The sequence below is a fragment of the Stegostoma tigrinum genome, chromosome 8 (assembly GCF_030684315.1).
Source record: "Stegostoma tigrinum isolate sSteTig4 chromosome 8, sSteTig4.hap1, whole genome shotgun sequence".
NCBI lineage: Eukaryota > Metazoa > Chordata > Chondrichthyes > Orectolobiformes > Stegostomatidae > Stegostoma > Stegostoma tigrinum.
The window spans coordinates 61031838-61044422 of NC_081361.1; the positions used below are offsets into that span (position 1 = coordinate 61031838).

The window sequence follows — 12585 nt, forward strand, 5'->3', positions numbered from 1 at the left end:
TTAAATAAATGCTCCTGGCGCCTTCTTTTGCTGCCTACAGAGCCTCTTTCACCAAAGTCGCTGTCTTTTTTGAAGTACAGCTAACTTTCTCACATTTCTAGCTCACACTCTTTATCCTCAATCTGTTAGCAACATCTTGATGAAAACTTTCCTTGGGAATGGTGAGCTTGCTCTTTTGCTTTTCCACTGCTGCTGCAGCTTCTCTCTAACAGGAATCCTGTCTCAACTTCTGACTTAGTATACTCATAAACAGTAAAGCTGTTGAAGTGGTAAAACACTTGCATTCAAAATTTTCTTTTGCTTGCGTTGGGGAAGTGGATGGGGCACTCTGCATGAAATTCAAATCTGTGCAGCTGCTCACCATATGGTATGACCCTGATTGCTACTAACAACACCTTGTGGAATCTGCAATCACTGCCAGAATGTGGTTTAGATTTAGGATTGTTTGGTGCATTTCACTATAACCAATCTTCCTTTGCCTATACTTTGATTCAAGTCTGTGTAATGATCATTGGCAGAAGATATACAGCCACGGGGTCTTTGCATAACAGGCACTGTTCTGAGTTGACAAGTTAATTTGCTTCTTAATCACGATAAATACAATTACAAAGCTGGTCATACATAATTACTAGGACAGCTGGGCGTAAATTGGACAGAATACATCTGCTCCCTAAGAATGTTAGTGTAGAACTCACTGTGTTTACACACATTGTTTATGAAATGTCACCAGAATGTGTGTAGACCAATGTAATGTCAACAGTAACTATTTCAGAACCATACTATTATACATTACCATTACCATATTGGGTCTTTAGCGCAATAGGGAAACTGAGGTAGAGGATGTGGAAGGTAGAAGCTCGATGCCATGCCTTCTGTCAAGATGTAGTAATAATTCTCCATTTTCTTTGACAGAGAGGATATTTGGTAGGCTAGCCTATACACCCACATTCTTAATGTCCATTAATATTCTTTTGTATGCTGTCTCACTGAGGTCCTTTTCTGAGTTCTCTGCAGCTGGCTTCTTTGTAACCTCACTGTCTGTCTGAACCTATTCTGACCTGGGTGCAGTCCACTTGAACTCACATGCTGACTTCAACTGTCCTCTACCTTCCTTGGTACCAGTGTCTAAGCTGGTGGCTGTAAATTGATGCCAGTTTAGTGACAGGATCCCTTCATTGGTGCTATATTACTGCTCTCACTTTCTTACTGCTTGCATAATGTTGACTGGACAGGTAGTAATTTTTGGACATCTGAAAGCAAGAGATCAGAAGGAGAAGAATGGATTGAGGAAAAGCTGGTGGTGTGGGAAGAATGGGATTTAGGCTCACATTATGTGTTAGTGCAGAATACACAGGAGTTAAAATTCTCAGAAGACAAATGAATTAAACTTCATTCCCAAACTTCATTACCAGATAGTTTTAACATTACAGGCCGATGACCTCTTACCAGACTTACTGTTCACAGAAATGAACACCCTCTGAACACGTACATGTCTAATTACAAATGGAGGTTTGATATCTGTTTCCTTTTTAAATTGATAAGGACCCAAGTTCAGGTGCGCGAGTCTCTGATTGGCATCTTCTGAGAGTGCTGCCATCCGTCTTTTGGTATATGGTGATAGAGACCTCGTCTGAGATGCTATTGTAGGCTGCTTATAGCTGTTGTCATTGCTGAGCTCCCTCGGGCAAGGGGAAGGTTTTCTCTTTGATGATTGAGTCATTGGTTTCCTCAATGGGGTGGACTGTAGTTCCAACATCACACTATCCTCCTAGACAAAGGAGTAATAAAAACATGTTTTTTGCACAATGATATCAATAAATCAATTGAAAAGAACTTTACAAATTACCTTTTGCGTATAATAAACCTCATAACATTCCTTATAACAAGTAATCATCTTTGATAAGTAAGGGATATTTTAGAACATTCGCGTGAAAGTTAAGTCAAACTGCAGAAGCAAGCAAAATCTGATTTTAGATAGCAATGGCTTTCTTCCTTTAGGCTAAGCAAACGACTAAAAATTGTTAACCGCATTTGAAAAGAATCACTGCATAATTTGATCATAGCATTACAGTGACAGAAAAGTAAAAAAAAAATTCTGCATTTCATATTTTAGAAACTTAATGGAAGTCCATTTTAACAAAAATAATATCTCACCGAACAGGATACAAGTTATTGTGCAATCAATGCTCACACTCACTCATGTTTTGTTTAACACTCTACCTAAGTGACTTCTATTTAATACATACTAACACAAACAAGAAGTTTCACTTTTTCAAAATGTGGATAATTTCACTTTCTCTTGCCCGAGATTAAAAGAGATGAAGTGCAATTAGCAATAGAAAAAATCAAGAAAAAGAGAATCATCTTCCTGTGGTGTGTTCATTAAGTACGCTAATGCACTTGTGTGGTATTATCTGCCTATACTGTGCGCAAAACAAAACTTTTCACTGTACTGAGTTTTATGTGATAATTTTAAGTCAAATCAAATCAAATCAAATCAAAATGTTTTGGCTTCTTCAATCATGCATGTTTCCCCTCTGTACACTGTAAAGAAAGGTAGAGTACAAGTTAAAAAACCAAATGGAAAATATCAAAGGAACTGGTTTTTATTGCGGGAGGTGAAGTGGAGGAGACATGGTCAAGGGCAGTCTCAACCACTGAAGGGGGGATGTTGCGGTCCTTGAAAAATGAGGACATTGGTGGGGTTGGATTGCAGATGGCGGAAGTGTCGGAGGATGCTGTGTTGGATCTGGAGGTTGGTGGGGTGATACGTGAGGACAAGGGGGAATTCTGTTTTGGTTTTTATTGGACTTTACAAGCTTCAAAATCTCCCCTCCCTCTACCGCATCCCAAAACCAGTCCAGCTCGTCCCCGCCTCCCTAATCTGTCCTTCCTCCCAACCATCCCCTCCTCTCACCTCAAGCCCCACCCCCATCTCCTACCTAACTAACCTCATCCACCCCCACCCTTAACATGTCCATCCTTCCTGGACTGACCTATCTCCTCCCTACCTCCCCACCTACACTCACCTTTACTGGCTCCATCCCCGCCTCTTTGACCAGTCTGTCTCCTCTCCACCTATCTTCTCCTCTATCCATCTTCTATCTGCCTCCCCGTCTCTCCCTATTTATTTCAGATCCCCCTTCCCCTTCCCCATTTCTGAAAAAGGGTCTAGGCCCGAAACGTCAGCCTTCCTGCTCCTCTGATGCTGCTTGACCTGCTGTGTTCATCCAGCTCTGTACCTTGTTATCTAATAATGTTTACCATTCTCCAGTCTTCTGGCATCTCCACTGACTCCAAGGAAGACTGAAAGGTCATGGCTAGTGCCCCTGTAATTTCTACCCTCACTTCTTTCAAAATCCTTCAGTGCATCTCATCTGGACCAGCACACGACTTAGAGATCACACCTGTCACTCTCTGGACAGAGTTATTTGCATTGAGATTCAAAGTACTGTTCCCTTCATAGCCACTAGAAGGTGACCGCCTTCCACTCCTGCAGCCCCCAGGTCACTTGGCCATTTGGCATAGCTCCATCACATTGTACCAGTACATACGGAGCCAGTGTACAGCATCACGTATTGCTTAAGCGAGCAGCCAAGAGATGCAGCCCAGTACATTCCATGAGTTAGGTGCTTGACATGGCCATATCCTTTCAATGCCAGTGAGTAACGCAACCGCCAGCAAAGTTCCGTACTTCCTAACAATCTTGCAAGTAGATTGGAGAGGTGTGATGAAGATCCTGAATGGTTATATCGGATTTCAATATCTGTGCATGAGCACTGTTTGCAGCAAGTGACCGCGGATCATATCCAGAGTTGCTGTTGCATTCTGAGCAACATGGAAGCTCTTCACAGCTACCGGTAAGCTGAAGTTGCCCTGACTTCCCTGATGAGAATCCTCAGCACCTGGTCTGCTTACAGATGGTGGTAGGTCTACATATTAATGAGGTGAAAGGTGCAATTAATGAGATTGCTAACATGCAAGAGTCCCACTTTATAAGTAACTTGCTGCTCCATAACAGGACTCTCATCTTGATGCCCAGGGCATAGTTAAATTTGCAGCAAATTGTTTCTGACATTGAGATGTCAGACTTTGCCAAGACTTTGAGATTCAGTCCCATTTCTTCCCATAACACACGTCGCTCAGGTACGAACAAAACTAGCCATCAAGAGACTCAACCAATTCTCACTAATTCAATTCATACAGAAAAAGGACATACATTTGACTGAGACAACACATCTATGTTAGCGCAAGCCAAACAGAGACATGCCAGGGAATTCCTGGAAGGCTGGCATTCCAACTGGAACTCCATCAACAAACACACTGAACCGGACCCAATATACAAACCACTGAAAAACAGAACCAGAAATAATACCAACCACCTCAGCAAACTGAGGCATATAAATAACAAGCAGGACAGAAGACCAATGCTTCACTGGAGGAGCACTGACAATGTTACCGAGCAGGGTGATGAAACATCTGCAATCAAATACACCGGCTCGGTGAGCAAGTTTACAACTTCATCCATGCCCTGAGCTACAAATCTTCTCAAAACTTTAGAGAGAAATTTAATTAATGTTTTGGGTAGTGCACGAAACAGATTGTGAAAGTTCCCAGAGCAAAAGAAAAAGGCAGTGTCAGTCACTGTAAAGGAAAATTTAGAGATTTAAAATGGGTACAAATGAAGGTGAGAAAAGGGGGAAATGGGTCTGCTCTACTGAGAGAAAAGTCAACAAAACACAAACAAGACATGGTGATGAGGAAATGTAAGAAAAATGGAGGATGGAGATCATACTTTGAAGTTGTGGAACTCTAATGAGTACTAGATGCTGTAAAGTAAGCAGAAAACAAGGTATTGTTCCTCTGACATGTAGGATGCCCAGGTCCCAGGGCAGCATGATGGTTCAGTAGTTCAGAGATGCCGGCGCATTGCTGCGAGTGTCTGTTTCAGGACTCGCAGGAAGAAACGTTTCTGAAAGGTCTCAATGTTCTGGATATAGAGGCGGTCACGGTTGGGGCCAAATTGGGAAGGCTTGAATGTGGACTGTAGTCCATTGGGGATGATCTGGTTCTGTCAGCAGGTGCTGAGGAAGGTGACGTGGATGTGGTACCTGGTTTTCTTCAGGACATGCTCGAGCAGTTTCAAGGCCGAAAAGATGACAAGAGAGTTGCAGTGGGAGAGAGATTCCCTGAGGTTGGTCCGGAGGGCAACTTCTCAAGGTTAAGCATCCTGGAAGAGGCTTCACAGTGAGGTTAAAATTGTGATCAGAGATAATGGGAACTGCAGATGCTGGAGAATCCAAGATAACAAAGTGTGAAGCTGGACGAACACAGCAGGCCAAGCAGCATCTCAGGAGCACAAAAGCTGATGTTTCGGGCCAGACACTGCACTGATCCTGGCTGCTATCTCAAACCAGACTGTTAGTCTGGTGCTACAGTCTCCTGTGCTGGTCATCTGGAAAAAGCAGTGCTTATCTTTTCAGCACTCATCCTTCCTACTTCCTTAAAAATTGACCCCAATGTTTTCCTGATGACTGATTTAGATTAATTTGTATGAATTCTCTTGCTTTTTAAAAATATTATTATATATGTTATGGATTTCACTTCCAGGAAATTTGAGATTTACCACAATTTCTGTTTTTTTCTGCAGCAAAGCCAGACATAAAATATTTGTCTATCTTTTCAAATGAACTTCATTGGCTGAATTATCCCATATTTTGGTGGTTTTTAAAGTGTGATTTATGGTGCCCACGCTGCCATGGTGATATTCTCACACAATCATCCACTTTCTATCTTATTAATCACATAACTGGCCACTACTAAACAGTCGAAGGATTAACTTGTCACAAGGTTGAACTTTCTGACAAAAAGAAGCATTGTACAATGATTTCAGGAATCTTCTGTTAAGTTTCCCAGAGAGCACAGTATCATAAAACAATGATCACTTCTGTGTCAACAATAGATAACTCATCCAGATTGGCTCTCCAAACAATTCGGAAGACAAGTGGTCTAACAAGAATTATAACTGAACCTCATCAATGTTCTCTCTAACATCTGTTTCTGTTGTCAGTTACATTGTTTTGGCCTCTTTAAGATTGATGCACAGCTGCAAACTTGTCCACTGTAGTGACTGAAATTCACTGGATCTTGTTGACTAGCAGGATGCTTAATTGGTGTTGTTAACTTGGGCCAATCAGCAAAGCTCTGGCTGGCCAATTTAACCAGGAGATGGTTTTGTGGGGGAAAAAAAAGGAGATCAAACTAAAAAATATAACCAGGAGATTGGAATCGCCTCAGTTGAATGCTGACTCTTGGCTGGCTAGCTACAGGCAGGAGTGGATTTTTTTCACTTTTTTGAGAATGGATTTCCAAGCTGGCTGGGTCACAGCTGGTGTTACTGCTGTATTTTAATTCTCAGTAGGGAACTGCTTTTTACAGTCAGTGTGTTATTTTTTTTTTGGAACTGAAGCAAAAACTTGGTAGCAAGGCTTGCTCCTTGCACCACAGTTTTAAGTATTTGCACTTTACTTTTTGCATGTGTTTTCACATGTTTGTGTCTGGACTGAGCCTCCATGAGTCAGCTGTGCCTTTGCAAGCGGGCCATTTCTGTGAGTGGGCTAGGCTTCTGTGGTGGCCAGGCCTTCCATGGGTGGGCCATATCCTTGAATGTAGGCCTGGCCTCCAGGATCCTGCTATGTTTCTCCAAGTGGAGCAGGCCTCAAGGTTGGACTGAGTACTTGTATGTATGCTATGATGTGCATGTTTGCTGCCTTCAAGTGTGGACTTGGGCCTTTGTGTGTGGATGTGGACTTGAGCATCCTTTGTGTGGATTGTTTCATATGTACTGTGTTATGTGTCCCTGGGTCTAGCAGGCCTTACCGAGAGCTGGAAGGGGAGTAGCTTGTTTCCAAATCTGGATGGTCACCCTGAGAGCTGGAAGGTTTGTAGGGTGCCCCAAAAGCTGTTACCCCAAGAGTTGGATGGTGGGTAGGTCACACCAGGTGCACTAGTCATCCTGAAATCTGTTGTCCCAGGGATCGGCTGGCCTAAAAGTAGCTGGAAGGTGTATAGTAGTGGGCCGAGAGCTGGATGGTGCATTGGGGCAGGCTGACCTAGAGGTGGTCGGAAGGTGAGTAAGGGTGAGCCAATTTGTTGGTTTGCTTGGGGGGGGGGGGGAACAAACAAACAGAGGGGTCAATGTTGCATGTATTGCCTCTTTATTGTTTGTATTGATTTATCTAAAGTGTTTTTTTTGTCTACAGCTTTTCTTTATGATGAGTTAGTAGGACTTGGGGTTAGGTTATTGTCCCCTTTCCCCTCTAAATTGTTGACTGATTTGTAAACTATACAGTGGGAGTAGGGGTTTGTTTTTATGTCCCTATTTCCCTGTAAATTATTGTTTGCTTTGTTGACTGTCTTGATTTTTGTTTTACATCTTTGTACAATTTATTCAAAGAGTATACCCAGGTGATGGTTTTGTGGGGGTGGAAAGGCCAGGAGATCAGACTTAAAGATATGTATATAACCAGGGCAGTAGATTCTCCTCCATCCAGGCAACTGATTCCCAAACTGGCTTGACTACAGCCAGTGGTACTGTGGATTTGTTCTCACTTTTTTGAGGACCAATTTCCAGGCTGGCTGGGCGATGGCCAGTGTTACTGCTAGATTGTATTTCTCAGTGGGGGAACTCCTTTCTTTTGGCTGATTAGAATCAGTGCATATTTTTTGGGACCAAAGGAAAGATGACTTGTTAGCAAGGCTTGCTTCTTGCACCACAGTTTTAAAATTTGTACTTTTTTCAACTTTGTGTCTGGACTGAACCTCTGTCAGCTGTGCCTTTTGCGAGTGAACTGTTTCCGTGAGTGGGCTAGGCTTCTGTGGGTTGGACAGGCCCTCACTGGATGGTCTGTATCCTCCAGCGTAGGCCTGGCCTCCAGGAGCCTGTTGTGCTTCTGCAAGCAGGCCTCAAGGATGGACTGAGTATTTGTATGTATGCTGTAGGGTGTGTTTTTGCTGGCTTCTGGCATGGACACCAGGCTTTTTTGTTTGGATTGTTTTGCATATACTCTGGTTTGTGTATCTCTGGGTCTAATCTCACTTACTGAAAGCTGGAAAGTGAGTAGGTAGTTCAGAAAGAAATTACCCTGACTCAGATGGTGAGTAGGTTGCCCTGAAAACTGTCATCCTGGGGAGGCGTAGGGATGGACTTTCCTATAGGTGGCCAGAAGGCAAGTAGGGGCGGGCTAGGAGGTAGAAGGTGTCGGGTTGGGCTGAGAACCAGAGGGTGCGTGGGGGTAGACTCACCTAGAAGTGGTCAGAAGTCGTGTAAGGGAGGGCCAATTGACAGGAGGGTCAGTGTTGCATGTATTGCTTTGTTTGTACTTCACTCTTATACAAAGTTTTACTTTGTATGGTGAGTTACGGTGGGGTTTGGGGTTCAGTTACAATCTTCAATTCCTTGTAAATTGTTAACGGATTAAAAATCTGAGTTAATGCTTTGAGTCTGGTGACTGTTCTCAAAACTAATGTTAATTCTGACTTTTTCTTCACAGATCCTGCTGAGCTTTTCCAGCAACTTCTGATTTACATTGTCTGCAGTGCTTTTAGTTTTAACTGTGTAAATTGTTGTTTGCTTTGATTGTTACCTTGATTTGTTTCACATTTTTTTTACAGTTTAATAGCATATATCTGGGGGGGGAAAAAAAATCTAACCAGGAGATTAGAATCACCTCCGTTCAGGGGACTGACTGAGTTGGCTGGTCACAGGCAGTGTATTGTACTCAAGTAAATAAAGGGCAACTTAGGGATGGGATATTGACCTTTGTGTAGTCATTTCATCCACCTAACATAGACCGTTGCTTATGCACAAATTTATTTCTTGTACAACCCATTCCCAATTGCTGATTGGTGCACATCCTCCTTGCACAGAGCAAGCACTGGATCCCAACTGCTAAAATCCTTCACGTAGAAAGGAACATACACTTCATTGAGATTTCAACTTTTGCACAGTCCACAAAACCATATGGCCAGCTTTTGGAGTTAGTGGGGAATAACCTTTTTTAATTATTCACATAACTAACTTGCAAGCGAATTGAGGTTTTGGACTGGAAGTTCTTGTCAGCCTACTATCAAAGAAATACAATCCAGAGAGTATCTGGGAAGTGTGAACAGGGAAGACCAACTAACCAATTAGTTGAACCATTTTGGACCTAGAAAGAGTCAAGTATAGTATTGAACTCCCTCAAATCAGGTACAAAAAGCAAAATAGAGTAGTAGTGAAATTTTGGCTTTATAAAGAATGGCAGAGACAGAAACAATGTTTTTAAAACTTATTTCAAATATCCAACAACTAACCACTTGTGTGTGGTCACTAAAAACTATTTCTGAATTTTGCTGGATAACAAAATGTGGGGCTGGATGAACACAGCAGGCCTAGGAGCTCAAAAGCAGACCTTTCAGGCCTAGACCCTCCTTTAGAAAAGGGGGATGGGGGAGAGGATTCTGAAATAGAGGGGGAGGAGATAAGTGGAGAGAGGAGTATGGGTGGTGAGGTAGGGAGGGGATAGGTCAGTCCAGAGAGGACTGACTGGTCAAGGGGGTGGGATGAAGTTAGTAGGCAGGAAATGGAGGTGTGGCTTGAGGTGGGAGGAGGGGATAGGTGAGAGGAAGAACAAGTTAGGGAGGTGGGGCTGAGCTGGGCTGGTTTTGAAATGCAGGGAGGGGAGATTGAAGCTGGTGAAATCCACATCGATACCATTGGGCTGCAGGGTTCCCAAGTGGAATGAGTTGCTGTTCCTGCAACCTGCAGGTACCATCATCATGGTGCTGCAGGTGGCCCAGGATAGACATGTTGTGTGAGGGATAGTTGAAATGTTTTGCGACTGGGAAGTGCAGTTGTTTATTGCAAACCTAGCGTAGGTGTTCTGTAATGCAGTCTCCAAGCCTCTGTTTGGTTTACTGCATCCACTGTACCTGGTGTGGCTTCCTCTACATTGGGGAAACAAAGTGGAGGCTTGGACTGCTTTGCAGAACACCTATGCTTGGTTCGCAATAAACAACTGCATCTCCCAGTCATGAACCATTTCAACTTCCCCTCCCATTCCTTAGATGACATGTCTATCCTGGGTCTCCTGCAGTGCCAAAATGATGCCACCAAAGGTTGTAGGAACAGCAACTCCTATTCTGCTTGGGAACCCTGTGGCCCAATGGTATCATAGAACATTACAGCACAGTACAGGCCCTTCGGCCCTTGATGTTGTGCTGACCTGTCATACCGATCTCAAGCCCATCTAACCTACACTATTCCATGTACGTCCATATGCTTGTCCAATGATGACTTAAATATACCTAAAGTTGGCATCAATGTGGATTTCACCAGTTTCAAAATCTCCCCTCCCACCACACACCCCCCTCCCAACCCTGACTGCATCCCAAAACCAGCCCAGCTTGTTCCTGCCTCCCTAGCCTGTTCTTCCTCTCACCGATCCCCCCCCTCCTCCCACCTCAAGCTGCACCTCCATTTCCTACTGACTAACCTCAGTCCTCCCCAGACTGACCTACCCCACCCATACACACCTCTCCACCTATCTTCTTTTTATTCATCTTTGGTCTGCCTCCCCCTCTCTCTCCCTATTTATTTCAGAAACCTCTCTCCATCTTCCCCCCCCCCCCCCCTTTCTAAAGGGTCTAGGCCCAAAACATCAGCTTTTGTGCTCCTAAGATGCTGCTTGGCCTGCTGTGTTCAACCAGCACCACACTATTATCTTGGATTCTCTAGTATCTGCAGTTCCCATTATCTTAGCAAAATGCAAAGTGTTGTTTGTTACACTCCTATTTTTACTGCAAAATTGTGACCTATTACAAAACTATTCTACCTTGCTATTTACAATAAAATTACTGGAGTAATTTGAAATAAAATGCAGATTCTAAAAGCATGCTTTGTTGCAGTTGATATTAGATGTTTAGATTCAGTTTCATAAAATGTTTTCAAACTCCAGCTCCTTGAAAACCATGTTAGGGAACTGGAGCTAGAGCTGGATGAACTTTGGATCATTCAGGAGGCAGAGGGAGTTATGAGAGGAGTTACAGACAGGTAGTCACTCCTCATACAGGAAAAAGACAGATGGGTTACGGTCCGGGGACGGAAAGGGAACCGGCAGGCAGTGCAGGGATCCCCTGTGGCTATTCCCCTCAACAATAAGTATACCATTTTGGATGCGGGGGGGGGGGGGGGGGGGGAAGAAGAAGAGAGAGTGGGGAACACAACTTACCAGGGGAAAGCAGTGGGGCACTGGTCTCTGGCACAGTCTGTCCCTGCTGCTCAGAAGGGAAGGGGGAAGAGGAGCTGAGCATTAGTCATAAGGGACTCCATAGTTAGGGGGACAGATAAGAAGTTCTGTGGGGACGACAGAGACTCAATTGGTGTGCTGCCTCCTAGGTGCCAGGGTGTGTGATGTCTCTGATCGTGTTTTTGGGATCCTTGAGGGGGAGCAGCCCCAAGTCATGGTCCACATTGGCACCAGCAACATAGGTAGGAAGAGAGGTGGGGATTTAAAGCTGAAATTCAGGGAGCTAGGATGGAAGCTGAGAGCTAGGACAAACAGTTGTTATCTCTGGTTTGTTGCCTGTGCCACATGCTAGTGAGGTGAGGAATAGGGGGGCAGAGAGAGGGGAGTTGAACATGTGGCGACAGGGATGGTGCAGTAGGGAGGGTTTTGGATAATTGGGGCTCTTTCTGGGGTAGGTGGGACCTCTATAAGCAAGATGGTCCTCACCTGAACCAGAGAGGTACTGATATCCAGGGGACAGGGGTTGGGGGGGGGGGGGAAGGAATTTGCTAAGGCTATTCGGGTGGGTTTTAACTAATTCAGCAGGGGGATGGGCACCAAAATTGTAGTTCGACTATAGAAAAGGTTGGAGTAGGGTGGTCTGAAAGAGTTTCAGGGAAGCAAGATGGCACTGGCAAGCAAGAAGTTGGTTTGAAGTGTGTCTACTTCAATACCAGGAGCATCTGGAATAAGGTGGGTGAACTTGCAGCATGGGTTAGTACCTGGGACTTCGATGTTGTGGCCATTTCGGAGACATGGATAGAGCAGGGACAAGAATGGTTGTTGCGGGTTCCAGGATTTAGATCTTTTCAGTAAGAGCAGAGAAGATGGTAAAAGGGGTGGAGGTGTGGCATTGTTAGTCAAGGACAGTATTAGAGTTGCAGGAAAGGATGTTTGGGGACTTGTCAACTGAGGTAGTATGGGCTGAGGTTAGAAACAGGAAAGGAGAGGTCACCCTGTTGGGAGTTTTCTATAGGCCTCCGAATAGTTTGATGTAGAGGAAAGGATAGCAAAGATGATTCTCTATGGGAGTGAGAGATAGGGTAGTTGTCATGGGGGACTTCGACTTTCCAAATATTGACTGGGAACACGATAGTTCGAGTACTATAGATGGGTCAGTTTTTGTCCAGTGTGTGCAGGAGGGCTTCCTGACACAGTATGTAGGTAGGCCTACAAGGGGCAAAGCCACATTAGATTTGGTACTGGGTAATGAGCCTCGCCAGAGTTAGATCTGGAAGTAGGTGAGCACATTGGTGAT

The 12585-nt window shown here is 44.1% G+C and overlaps 1 protein-coding gene across 4 annotated transcripts in view; it reads right to left on the reverse strand.

The window, feature by feature from the left end:
- The window catches only part of spata6 (spermatogenesis associated 6), a 115278-nt gene that overhangs the window by 53248 nt on the left and 49445 nt on the right, over window positions 1-12585 (reverse strand). For all 4 annotated transcript variants that reach the window (XM_059647927.1, XM_059647926.1, XM_059647925.1 and 1 more), the window contains one exon: window positions 1490-1768. In XM_059647927.1, coding sequence (XP_059503910.1) covers window positions 1490-1768 — 279 coding nt within the window. The remainder of the gene's footprint in view (window positions 1-1489; window positions 1769-12585) is intronic.